Genomic DNA, 14,472 nt, shown 5'->3' on the forward strand with positions numbered 1-14,472 from the left:
AGCAGGAGTAGTAGCACTGCTCTTAAAAGAAATTATATTTCATGATAAGCTTTGGAGCAGTGCAGAGAACTAACATCCTCCAAACCCTCCAGATTGAGACTCATCCATTTATGTATTTCCTTATACCTACCAGAAGCTCCTTATACTTTGGCCGTTTGGACTCGTCCTTTGTAAGGCTAAAAACATAACAGACAGTTGGGGGGGGGGGGAGAGAAATCACAGAAAAAAGTAAATGTTGGGTGCCACAAGTAAAAATAATTCTCAGAAACTGGTAATACAGCACTACTGCCTGTATGCATCATTATGCACCTGTAGACCAATGTCTACAAAGGTTTTTCTGTCACTTCTTTATAGCCTCTTGCAAACTAATTTTAGTATGAATCCTCAGGTGATATTTTTAACTATATTTTAAAAGCATGATAACCAAAAAAAGGGGGGAGATGAAAAAAGTAAAGAGAAAAATGGGGAAAGGAATGACACTGAATACGAATAAAAGTCAGGTATATTTCTGGCTAGGCATATTTCCAGTCAGTTTATATTACAGTGGACCCTTGTTATCTGCTGGGATTTGGTTCCAGGAATCCCCATGAATAACAAAATCTGTGTATGCTTAAGTCCCATTAAATATAATGGCACAGCAAAATGGCATCCCTTATATAAAATGGAAAAATCAAGGTTTGCTACATGAAATTTATACTTTTTCTGAATATTTTCAAGCCGTGGATGCTTGAATCCGTGTATAAGGAGGGCCTGTAATGCATGCACTTGCCCTTGCTCATATTTTCACATAATTCTTAAGTCTGTGACTAATCATGAAAATGCCCAATATTATTAGGTGATATCCTATATGAGTAGACTTTAAATGCCATCTTGTTTTCTGCTGATCTTAACATTTTTTACATCTTTCTGCAACATCTAGAAAAGCCCTCTTTTCTTCACAAGGCCAGTGCAGAAGTAAAACTTGCCCATTATAAACAAATATTCAAAAAATACACTTGTTGTACCAGTTTATCCTGCCAGAATAGCAATAATCAATAAATACAAAGCACAAAGGTAGGGGTGGGATGTTACAAGTTGCTCTCTGGAGCCATATACTCAATCCTAAACCTCCCTCTTCTAAGGTGCAGTAGAGACCGCCCTATTGCACTGTGCTGGTGCTGATTTTAGGGTTAGGGACCGTGTGGCAACCACACAGTCCCTAACCCTAATACGGCGCAGTGGCGTAACAATGGCAGTGTCCTGTGTACACGGATGCTGCCATTGTGACATAAGCACCACACAGTATCCATACGGCGCCGCGCGCCATTGGCGCACTTGTGACATCAGTTCTGCAGCACTAAAAGAACCCGTTTTTTCCGGGTTCTTTTTCCTCTGGAGGGAAGCCGCACAGTTTGGCGGCTCTGGCTTCCCTCTAGAGGGAATTAGTGATCAGAGCTTTATCTTGCCTGCTAACACCTGTAAGCTATCAACGCAAAGCCTTTAGAGACCTAATTTACTTCTAAGCATGCACTTGGATTTAGCATTTAGCCCCTTAAAACTCTTTTAACTTGTTTAACATATTTTAACCTAATTGTGTGCTGCCCTGAGACATCATGATAAAAGGGTGTGATACAAATATTTCAATTACAATATATAATGTATAAACCAAGAAATCAGAATCAAAAAATTGACCCCTCAAAAAACTGAACTGACTTATTCACAGGTCAATGCAAGTACTGTACTTTAACTCTTTTTAAAAAAGGAACCATCCTCTGGTGAAAGATGAGAGTACTGTATAATCTGTCCTGGGAGCACTGCCCCTCCTGCCCCCACTATCTCATCCATCCAGTCTTTTGGTGAGCACAAACAGTTCTGTCTGCTGAAATTTTGTAAGTTTTTGGCATTGTTTTCCTTTGTTTCATCCTTTAGATCCTTTGTTATATGTCCTTAAGTTTTACCCTCGACGTATCCACAAACCATATCAGAATCCATTATTTTGGCACCAAAATCAGTCCTGCTGTCATAGAGATGGATATAAATTTTGTAAGTAAAATGAATTAGGTATTAATGTAAGGCCTGCACATCACTCTGAACTGTATGCTAGTTTTCTCCAGCTCACATGTATTGCCTGTTCCATTGCCAGGCAGAGAGGAAATTCATACTTCCTCCAGCAACACAGCAGTTCTCTGGTGTTGCTACCATGTGCAAGACACCTGGCAACATGGTGGGGAGTCCCAATCTATACTACTAGCTTGAACTAGTGCCCAGGTCCAGAATAAGGCATACTCACCACAAGTTGACAAAGTTGATAAAACTTTGGGAGAATTCCCGTTCGTCTGAGTTACTCAGCTGTGGTGGATCTCCTTTGACTACTTGTGTCAGCTGATCAAATACACTATTCCATTTGGGATAGGGAAACCGCCCTGTGGCCAGCTCATACTGCACCAAAGAGGCAAGAAAAATAAGGGCTCAGTTAGCCAAGATAAAGCTCACAGAGAGTTAAGCTCGAAATGCAGTGCTCAGACGTTACAGCCATTCAAGAAAGTTGCTGAAGAAATGACTTCCTATAGGTATATTCCCAAGTAATATATCTTTTGAAAGAATACCCTTGGATGTTACAGGTTGTGATGACAGCACATAGCTTACATCATAAGTATTGCAGTAATATTGCTGGTGGTTTTTTTACTGATTTGCTGACATTTCAGTTGTTTCTGTACTGCTTTTCAATTTTCTAAAACATCATTAGATATTCATTTAATGAAAACGTGGGATATACATCTTTAAAAAAATAATCCAACAGATACAACTGAAGCCATTGCAGTTCACTTCAAGTGTGCAACAGGGGACCTAAATGACCTTGTAGTACTGCAGGGAGAGTCTTCATAATGAAGTTGGTCCCTGAGAATGGCAGCTTTCCAATGACTTCCTTTTCTTTCTGAGACCCATCATTGCTCACCCCAACATCTAGGCGGAAAAAAGAACTAGTTCCTGGTTTCACTACAAATACTTCCTGCTCTCCTTACTTCAAAGGACTGAAGAAGGCAGAAAAATCCACCCAGCTATTTACATCTATGCAGCAAATACCAGCAACAAGCACAGGTCACACTTCTGACTCCATTCACATGGTATGGACATGAGCAAACACAGATCTCACTACAGATTCTATGTCACCCTTCTCTTAGATACATACATATGTATCTTCCCAAAACTGAAAAGAGAAATGACAGGTGATTTAGCTGTCTCTACTATGTTGCTTTTCCCAGAATCCTAGGCTGCTCTATAGTACATGCTGAGAGTAGAAGAATATAGAACAGTGATGGCTAACCTTTTAGGGACTGAGTGTCCAAACTAAAAGTCCTTTTGGTATTGGGTGTTACCTGGTGCCAGGGGCGGGATGTCCAGGGGGAACAGGACTTCCTGGGTGGGACTTCTTCCCCTTGCCACCCAGGCCTTCAGCTGCCTCTCTCGAGGCAGCTGAACGCCTGGGGGAAAGAGGGAGGAAGAGGCATGCACCTGTTTCTCCTCTTCCCCTGCCCCCTCTGGCCTTCAGCTGCCTCTGGAGCTGTTCCTCCTCTTCCTCACCCTCTGTATGCCACAAAAAATGGCTTCATGTGCCATCTCTGGCATGCGTGCCATAGGTTCACCACCATGGATATAGAATATGCTGAGTAGAAGCAGAAGGCATTCTGGGGAAATGGTGACAGATATGGTAGCTGAAATCCTGTCTGCCTGGCACTGTACTACTGCTTCCTTCAGTGCCACTGCCAATCATCTCTGCGGGCTGCTACTACTGCATGTTACCACTGTTGCAGCCACCACATCTCACATCATGATCACTAGCAAAGTGGTGGTGTTAGGGGGAGGGAGGCTGTGAGGTATCACCATTTCCTTCAATCTGGATCTGACCCTGAGTGATCACAACAGAGGACAGGTATGGCCTTTTCCACTTATGCTAAGTGGACCAAACCTAGGAGGGCCAGGCGTACAGTGTGTCTGTAGAAAGGGAAGAAACAGCTATGGCAAGATTTCCTAGTTTTTTTCAGGTTCAGTATGCACTGTTGCTCTCTAGTGAAATAGCCAAATCACTGCTCACATATTGGACGCATGGAAGCCAAAAACAGTGAAGCACAGAAGAAGCAGGAAATACGGCTGGCATTCAGGGAGGCTGTGCAAGTGTAGCTGTTCATAAGACCTTTGCTCCTGTATATCCCAATTTCATATGAAGTTTTAAAGTTTTGTCAGCAGTAGCATGGAATGTCCTAAATGTTTCTTACTCACCAATGTAATCCCCAAGCTCCAGACATCAGAGCGCACATCGTATCCTTGCCTGGATGCACTGGGGTCTATCCTCTCTGGCTGAAATAAGACAACAAAACCAGTCATATATAGAGGAAGAATTATTTGATAATCAGACAGAGAAAAATTATGGTAAAATTATTTTTTATATGTTAATACTGGAAATTAAATAAGATACCAAATGTAATCAACCAAATGGTTGATTAAATTTTATGATATAATGGAAACAAACTTGCTATCATGAAATTGAGGAAAAGCTCAAGTAAGGAGCAGTTAGAAGAATGGAAAAATTCTTATGTATATAGAGAGAAATTGGGGGGGGGGATATAGCAACAAAAGAAATAGAGTTAGAATAAGCAAGATTGTTTGGATATATGACAACCTTGGTAGTGATAAGTTAAATGCCATATATTTATTTTTTACCTTTGTATTATTTTACATTTAGTGTGTATTTGATGAAAGAAAAAAGAGAAAGGTAAAATACTGTAAGGGTGGCTAATAGGGAAATATAAAGCTTAAGAGTAAGCATAAGAAAAGACATAAAGGAGATAGTTGGTAAAGCAAAACAATGCAAGATATGTGGGAACTGGAAGACTTAGGAAATAACAAGTGGGAAGATTGTATGAGATAATATGATGGAGAAGATAGACTGATTAAGAAGATTGTCTGGTTCATATTGTTCCATTAAAGAAATAGATATGTATGTAACTAAGTTTGTAATTAATGGAAACAAAAAAGGAAGGTATGTGTTTTAATTAACTTATTTGTTTGCTTGTTTAATGTGTTTGTTTGATTGAGCCTCTTAATTGAAATTGAAATAAAAATTACACTTGAAAAAATATAAAGGGAGGAAGAAGAAGAAACTGTAAGAGATGGGAGGGGAGTTGTTTGTCCCTTTTACAGGATATAACACTACTGCACGGCAGAATATACTCAAATCAGAAACCTGTAGCTGTTTAGCCCAGATTATGGGTTCTGTGTGGAATATACAAACCAATTTAGATACATCTGTGCGTATAATTATTTCCAGGAAAGACACTGGCAGGAGCCAGAGGATCTTAATTATTTTTCTGTAAAGCAACCATCCAAATGCCAGTGCTCTGGAAAAAAGATGCCTCTGAACTTTGCACCAACACAAGGATGAGGCTATAAGGCAATAGGTGTGCATGCTCTCACATGCAATGCTACATCACATTGGTCTAACCTCATCAGTGTCTTCATGTGAGTCCCAATATGAATTTAGCTGCAGTCATTTCATCAATGGCATGCTCCAATCAGCAAGACTTTTCTCAGGTACTTCAAAATCCCTTCTGCCACTTTCAAATGAGGGGAGTGTCAGGAGTATGTTACTCTCTACTTCTTGTCCTGGTGGTGATCTGGAAAGTCTCATTCTCTACAGCCAGCACAAAACCTAGCTCTGCGGAGTCAGGGTGCTCTGGGAGACTGTGGGCAGACGTCTGTTGCTGCACAATGCCAGCAGTTGTCTTTTTCTTTTCTGCAAGGTTGTGCACAGGGTGGCAAGAGAAGGCAGAGAAAATCTACCAGCTCCAAGCAGCCTATTTCTTCAATGTCTTACTTCTTTCCCAGTCACTCTGTCTACAGATTCTTTCCTCCTCCTGCTGAACACTAACCAGTATAGTTATATCAGCGTAACACACCAAAACATTTCAGGCACATGTGTGCTGCTGACTCATGCAATCTCCAAGACCACCGGGCTATAATACTGGATTGCAAGGAGACCCTTCAGAGCACTTCCAATCAGTTTGTGCAGGTGAGATGGCAATAGGTGGCAAGACAAGGCAAGGCAGGATGGAGGGAAACAGAAGAGGGGGCACAGGGAGGGCCAGTAATACTAGGAGTGATAAAGACTGGTGATGATAACAGCATCAGCAGCACTTCTGCCCCTGACTCAGGGAGCAAGAGAGCCTGCTCTACCCTGCATCTGTCCCATGTACAACACAGACATCAGGATGAGCAAATTCTAAGGATGTTGGGCTCCCTGCTTTGAGCACCCTTTGTCTCCTCTAATGTTGTCAACAGATCACTGCTTTGAATCTGACAATTAATGTTATCCAACTCTAGGATGGCTTAGAATTCTAGTACTGAACATTTTACTTTTGTCCACAACTGGAGTAGTGAAATAACAGATTCCATTCCCTTTCTCACCTCCTCTATCACATGTAAATTTTTAAATCCTACTTACTGCCATGTAGGGTCGGCACCCAGCATCTCTGGTTTTGGCAATGGAGTCCACAAGTTGTCCACTGATGCCGAAATCACAGAGTTTAATATTTCCATTTCTATCCAGAAGAATATTGGAAGGTTTAATATCTGCAAAGAATGTGAACAAGCAGACAAACATCTAAGTAAGTAAGCTGCAAAGTTCTTCACTTTCAAACAGCTGAAAGTTACATAGCTACAAGAAACAAAATGAGGACTGAAGACATTATGTACCGTAGCTTTAAACTTTCTTCCTCAACAGCATATTTTAACAATAGCTGCTTTTATCTTTATGACACTTAGGTCCAAAACACATTGCATAAATAATTCAGTTTGAGACCTCTTTAACAGCGCTGGCTCAGTGCTCAGGGATCCTGGGAACTGTAGTTTACTGTGGCATCAGAGCTCTCTGACAGGTTGTCTGTCTCAAAAAAACTAGTTCCCAGAAACTTCTAGCATTGAGCCAGGGCAGTTAAAGCAGTCTGAAACTGGATTATTTTTGCAGTGTGTTTTGTACTTTAGGTTTCAGGGTCAGTTCCAAAATAAAAATCAAATTACATTATATTACACCAGAGACTGGTGACTGAGTCTCCCATTATTATTTCAGGCTACAAAGCAGCCTAGCAGTGAAGTTGGATGATGTCCACATTCTTAGCAAGGGATATGCAACCTTTTCCACCTTGCTTTATTTCCTTCCAGCATAGATGCCAGGAGCTGAACTGGACCACATGACCTGGCATGTTTATCAGTGCCAGTTCCATATTGAGACTTAAAAGAACTTACAAACATGTGCAGCCAGTCCATCAAAATGATTACATAGAAGATTAAATTGCTTAAATCACAAACATGTTCTGGATTATCTATGGGCTTTTTCCTGCTACTGGTTCTTAGAAACAGCTACATGATGTATAAGAGCCATTTCCCTATAGAAGTCTAACTGAGTTTTAAGTTCTGCAGGGGAGCACTTCTTCTTGACCTCACTACTTTTACAGACACAACTGGTGAGGGTCTTTTTTAGTGGTTCCTCCCAGGCTGTAGAAGTACCTCCCAGGAGAGGCAAGGATTGACCTTCACTGTGGTTTCTTTCTGCCAGCACACAAAAACTTTTTAAAATGTAGGGGACCCAGCTTGGAGGCACATTATCTCTGTACATGGAGTCAACGTGTCTTTTCAAGTTTTTGACAGGGACAGAAAGCATGACCTCACTTTCTTTGCATAGGAGTACTTTTAGAAGATTAGCATCAGTGAATACCATGCCACACAAAAACAGAAACAGTCGATATTTTAAACAATGGCCAGATGCTCCTTTTGACATATCTAGTCAAACAAAATGTGGTAGGATATTAATCTGAATTGTGAATCTGAAGGTAGATACTTAAACTGGAATCCAGTTGGCTCAAACATCCTCAATATCTGCTCAAAGAATGGAAAATTCTCCAAAGCAGAGGGTGGAGAGTAGAGGAGAGGAAATCCCATCCCCTCCTCAAAACCCAGTTGGAGCTTAGCCTAATTCAACAGTGGGAACTGAAGGTATCATTAGTCTGCCCAAATTATCTACAACTTTTTCAAAACTCAAAATACGAAAGAGTCAGAAAAGTGAATGGGGCTAAGATTGCCTGCTATTACTCTCTTTATCCTAGAAAGTTAAAGATCTTTTCTGTAACACACATTTCCCAAAGGAGGAAGGAAAGCATACCCTTTAATTTCCACTTCAACATTTTGCAAACAAAATCCAGTTTTTAAAAATATGATTTTTCTGCAGCTACTGTGAGATACAAAAAGGAATTTCAGAAAAATATTTGGAATTCAACATTACTTAAACTTTTGTCAAACCTACTCTGAAATCCTGAGCTCATTCACAAGTCCTTCTGGATTCTGTGGAAGTTCTGAACAAGCATGCTTAGGATCACTACTAATGTTAAAAACATTTTTTTTTTTGAAAAATGTATTTCTGTTTATTTGTACTCCACTGTTCAACCACAAGTACATTACTCAGGATAACTGGTAAGAGTTTAAAACTGAATAATAAACACTGTAAAAACAGTGGGTTGCATAGAAGCTTCTCTTCCACTAATGGAGGAGATCCTTTCATTCACAGAAGGAACCCTGATCCATTACAGGCTTCTTCTTCTTCTGGAGGAGTGGCAACTTCCCTTGTTTCATCCCTCCCCTCTGCAGCCCCATACTATTCCCGAGGATACAAGGAGCTGCCTCCTTTGCTCTGCTGCCAGAGCGAGTATTCTATAAACAGATTTCCTCAAACAGGAGTGTTTGAATCCAATCCAACAAAAACAACAATAACAACATCAACAATAAATCAAGAGACAAATACAACAGATTAAAAAAAACTAAAAGGAAGGGGACAGAACTCAAACTCTTTAACCCAGCATATCAATGCTTCTAATTAAGCAGTGGAAGGCCCTCCTTATCCACGGATTTTTTATCCACAGAGTCAAGCATCCACAGCTTGAAAACATTTTAAAAAAAGTATCAATTCCAAATAGCAAACCTTGGTTTTCCATTTAATTTAAGGGACAACATTTACTTTGCCATTATATTTAGTGGTACTTGAGCATCCACGGATTTTCTTATCCACGGGGATCCTGGAACCCAACCCCAGTGGATAACAAGGGCCCACCGTATTTTAAGAAGGCTACAATACAAAGGGCAATGCTGCACAAGGAGAATGTTTTTAATGAATTCTATGAAGAAGCCACATTGTGTGACCTATAATTTTAAGAGGAAGAGAGGTTATTTCTACAGGTAAAGCAAAACCTACCTCTGTGAATGATTTTCAAGTTTTCTTTTAAGTGGTTTAGTGCTTTCACAGTCTAGAAGAGAAGCAAAAGTTTTATGGAGGAAAATATATTTTAAAAGTCCTGTTCACACAATTCAAAATTAATAAACATTAAGATGCATCCCAGAAACTTATGAGGCAACAGGAAAGCATTCCTTCACACTTTTAATAGCAATAGCATGTTACAGGGTAGTTAATACAAACAAAAGGCAACAAAAAAGGTTGCTTGATTTTTCTTAATACTTCAATGGGCTTGAATAAATTATTTTAAAGTCTGTTTGTAGTTACATTTTAACAGCAACAAGACTAAATAAGTCAAATTAGCTCCTGTCTAGGACATGGATTAAAGAAGCAAGCAGAACTGTGCACAAAAAAAGGCAGCAATAAATCAGAAAGAAAACTTACAGCTAAAGTGATTTTGCCTAGAATTTCTTCTGGAATAATGTCATCTAATACACTATATACATATTTGTAAAATTTATCAAACGAGGTAGACATAAGCTCCATACAGATCCAACAGTCACCCTAAAAAATAAAAAGAAGAAAGGATTTTTTATTAGTCAAATTTATGCAAAAATATGACAAGCACTTCTTCTGAGTTGTGATGGAAAAGGAAAGCAAGAAAAGTAATCTGACATAGAATACATAGGCACTGACATTTAGTATACAAATGTTTATGATCACACTTAACAATTGTTAATAACAATACATTCTGATTCCTCTTCTGTCAAGTAGCAATTGGTCTAAAAGACTGAAGTCAAAGGCTTTCACAGCTGGAATCCATAGTGATTTCATGTTGATCTCTGTGTTGGTCAGGTGTCGAATGGCAAGGCCTCAGGGTACCTATTTAAATAATGACCAACTGTTTGCTGGGAAACCCACCTGACCCTGGGTTGTTTTCATTTGCACTTGTTGGGACTTGATTTTGAAATTCTGAACCATGTCAACACCTATCACGTCAGAATGCACAGGGAAGCCATTGAAATCCACAAACACCTCGACACCGTCCGCAGGAAAGAAGAAATGCTTAAACTGAGTTTAGCTACCAGTCCTGAGAAACACCAAAATCAAGACCCAGCAAATGCAAATGAAAACCACCCAGGATCAGGGGGGTTTCTAAGCAGACAATGAATCATTAATTAAATAGATATCCTGAGGCCTTGCCATTCAACAATTGGCCAACAAAGAAATCAACATGTAAATCATTTCCTCTCAACCAAGGGTCACACGGTATATATATACCCCACTCACTCCCATGCCAGCATTCTCTGAAAAAGCCAGCCACAGATGCTGGCGAAACATCAGGAATAAACTCTTCCAGAACGCGACCACATAGCCCGAAAACCCCACAAAAATCAGTAGGTTTAAAACATTATTTTTGGTCACTCTCTACAGCAACTGCCTATTCGAAAATATAACTTACATTCATTTTAAATCATTTTATTGGAACATTGTACCAGATACTGATACCAAGCCCACTGGTTTGTAGTTTCTTGGACCTTCCTTTCAAAGTGTGAAACCAACTTCCAACAACTACAGTAAGAACCTTGTCCTTCACAAGCTTTCAAACAAATCATCACTAATAGATTTTATTTTACCCTGTCAAAATCTTATGAGTCTTGTGTAAACAACTACACTTATGTTGCTTTATGGAGCAATTGACAAAATGAATTTCTGGATAGATTTACATACACAGAAAGTAGAAATGGATACAGATAAAAATAGGAAGCACTGGTTTCTTTGGACACTTACTAAGCTCCTTGATTAGAAGATTAGTAACAGTAAGGTTTTCTGAAATGAAACACTGCCCAGCACTAATCTGCTTATAATGTACTGTCACAACATGTCATAGGAAGAACATGTTAGAGGATATGCTCTTAGTTCATATTGGGTGATGGCATGGCTAAACAACCTTGGTCAATGCCATGTCCTAAAATATGAGAGACAATCCTCTGCAATAAGGTAACTTCATAGATGAAGTGGAAGATATATATATATATACCTCTCTCTACTATCTTACATAGGATAAAATGTATGTGGGAGGGAGGCTTCCTGAGTGACTGACTAAATGGAACAATAGCTTCCCTGCTCCTAGCACAAAACACACTTTAATGCCACATTATGGTGTCTCTTCTGGAAATATTTTCCACATCATCTGGAAAGGAACATTTTATTAATGACCTTATTGCAGAAGACTGCTGGACAAGGAAGAAGAGAGAGGGGGAGATACACACACACACACACACACACACACAGAGAGAGAGAGAGAGAGAGAGAGAGAGAGAACTATATATGCCATGTTGAGATCTTTGGAAGAAGGGAGTGCTTGACATGTGAAGTCATGAAAGTCAGGAAGCGAAAACCACTGCTGTAGAGCAGAAAACCATAATCAACTTTTTTGACAAACTTTGAAATAACATGTATTCAAATATTATTTAGTTATTAAAATATTTATGCCCAACCCTATATTACAAGATATCAGAGCAGTCTACAAATAAAATCAATTTAAAAAGTTAAAACAATTTAAACAAATAACAAATCATTTAAACAGAGTAAAAACATATTAAACAATTTTGCACTTTAAAAGCAAGTTTAAAAGGTTAAAACAGTTGAAAACCATCTGCATCAACATTTTGGAATGAATCAGTTACGCCGCAAAGGCTTCAATAAACAGCCATGTTCTTACTTGACACTGAAATGAAGCCAGGGTGGCATCAACTGGGCTTCCAAGAGGAGAACATTCCAAAACAAGGGAGGTCTTGTCCTGCATGCTTGCCTAGTGCAGTGCATTGACTGCAACTATGGGACACAGAGGATCCACTATGTCTGTTTCACCATTCATGCAGGTACATACAGAGAGAAATAGGCACTGTGTAGCTTTCTTAAAGTCAGTGCTGGTGTATAGATACAATTTTCTTCATATGCATCTCTGTCATCTAGGACTCTTTAATTAATAAAATTCTTTATCCATAAAAATTCCAGGAATGTATTGATGAAATTATCAGTTACAAACTGACTACCTCTCTAAAGAGCGCTCCATAAAACTGAACAATATATGGACAGTCACTGCTTCGCATGACTACGTCCAAATCCATTAAAAGCTGCTTCTGTTCCTTTTCATCCACCGTTGACCGAATTCTCTGAAATAATAAAGGGAAAAGATATTGTCATCAACTAAGGACACAACAATAAGTAATTCCTAGACAGGTTTTCATGGTATCAACCAACTGTTCTTTACTGGAAGAAAATCCTAGCTTGCCAGTTTTCCTTATAACAAAATAAATAAATAAATAAACAAACCAGTTGTTTAAAGTAATCATGCTGAAAACATACTAATTAGCAATTAGGCACAATTAATTCCTGAAAATGTAAGAACAACAAAGGAGAGTGATTAATATAAAATGTTATATTATATAGTATAATACAGCAATGCATGGCTAACAGTTTAGTGGGATATTATCTTTGAACAGTTGTCACCAAGCTACGTCCTTTAAGAGATTTTGGACTTCAGCTCCCAGAAGCCTCAGCCATGTTGGCCAATAATCTCAGATTCTGGAAACTGAAGTCCAAAATCCTTTAAAGACCACTGTCCTAGAATGTAATTTTTTTTTCATTTTTAATTCCCACACTATCTGGAAGAGAAAGAAACAGCACTATCCACTGGTTGACATAGAAATGGTAACTCAAAGACAGTGAAAATGACAAAGAGCATGCAGTCACTTGGAATAAATATTGACCCAAATGGGTGTGCTGAGGGTTGCCCATTATATGCTGCACCATGGGAAGAGAGCATCATGTAACTCATCAGTTACAAGCCACAAAACACTGCAGAGCTAAACACAATAGTGGAAATGTGACCTTCAAGAGCTCAGTGGACTGACATTTTTAACATATTTTAATAACTCATCACTTTAATGGATTGGGAATGAGATCCTGGTAAATACTGGACATCTTGAGTAATTTCTTTTGTAAAGTCAAGAAGGTTGAATATCTATATTTCCCATTAAGAAAAACAACTCCAATATACACATTTTAATTGCAACGTATCATCTAGATATCTGCTCTTCAGTGGTACACATGTTATGATTAGGAAAGTGTTTCCAAAACTCTGAGTGAAAAAAATGAAGGCACTGTCTACCTTTGTAGAGGAGGGGAGAGACTTTTTTTTTTTTACCAAGTATGCAGCTTGTACTAGACAAGAAAGCTCTTAGTTGTTCTTATCTTGGCTGGCAGCACCCTCTGCAGTTAATCTTGTGTAACAATCATTTTTTTAATCACTGCTATTTCATCCCTTCAACATTAACATTTTGGTTTAGATAGATAGATAGATAGATCACTGTTTAGGCCCTTAGATAAAGAAAACTTTCTCTGTGTGAACAGCAGTTTTGCGAATCCTTCTTTAATGTTGTAAATAAATGAAATGCAATGAAAATAAACAATAAAAATGATCATGCAGTTTGGCAAAGAAATGTCATAATATGGAGAGAAGGACATTGAGTTCTTCTTTGACTAAGCATAAAATTATTTCATACCAATATGTCATGGATTTTGTGACAGAATTGATGGTAGCAAAAACAATCTTTTTCCCTTTGTCATCTTAGGTGGTGGAACCATCATGTCATTTCCTGAACTATCTACAAGGGCTGCATTGGCACTGCAGAAATAGCCCAGTTTGACACTGCTTTAATTGCCAAGGCTCAGTGCTATGGAATCCTGGAATTTGTAGCTTGTTGTGGCACCAGAATTCTCTCACAGAGAAGGCTTAATATCTCACAAAATTACAAGTTTCAGCATTCCATCACAATTAGCCATGGCAGTTAAAGCAGTATCAAACTGCATTATTTCTGCAATGCAGATGTAGCCAAGGACAGGAATACAGCTAGGTTTATTCATGTATAAAGACACTGTACTTAATAAATAAAGTGAGAGGAGCTCTGTTTGATGTCTCCTTACCAACTGAAGGTGTGCAAGGCTAAGTGCAAGTGCAACACTACAGGATAGCTGACATGTATCTATCTTATAGGAAAATGTACACACATCTAGAACAACTTGCTCCTGTTTACAGTGAACATACATCCTAAAGCATAATAATAATAATAATAATAATAATAATAATAATAATAATAATAATAATTATTTACTTATACCCCGCTCTTCAGCCAAGGCTATCAGAGCAGCTT

General features: G+C 38.8%; 1 protein-coding gene across 13 annotated transcripts in view; it reads right to left on the minus strand.

Moving 5' to 3' along the window:
* The window catches only part of MAP2K4 (mitogen-activated protein kinase kinase 4), a 67,266-nt gene that overhangs the window by 3,206 nt on the left and 49,588 nt on the right, over positions 1–14,472 (minus strand). For all 13 annotated transcript variants that reach the window (XM_042449544.1, XM_042449533.1, XM_042449540.1 and 10 more), the window contains 7 exons: positions 12,313–12,432; positions 9,698–9,817; positions 9,275–9,326; positions 6,479–6,606; positions 4,258–4,335; positions 2,270–2,418; positions 131–176 (listed from right to left, as the gene is read on the minus strand). In XM_042449544.1, coding sequence (XP_042305478.1) covers positions 131–176; positions 2,270–2,418; positions 4,258–4,335; positions 6,479–6,606; positions 9,275–9,326; positions 9,698–9,817; positions 12,313–12,432 — 693 coding nt within the window. The remainder of the gene's footprint in view (positions 1–130; positions 177–2,269; positions 2,419–4,257; positions 4,336–6,478; positions 6,607–9,274; positions 9,327–9,697; positions 9,818–12,312; positions 12,433–14,472) is intronic.

This window comes from Sceloporus undulatus, chromosome 2 (assembly GCF_019175285.1).
Source record: "Sceloporus undulatus isolate JIND9_A2432 ecotype Alabama chromosome 2, SceUnd_v1.1, whole genome shotgun sequence".
Lineage (NCBI taxonomy): Eukaryota > Metazoa > Chordata > Lepidosauria > Squamata > Phrynosomatidae > Sceloporus > Sceloporus undulatus.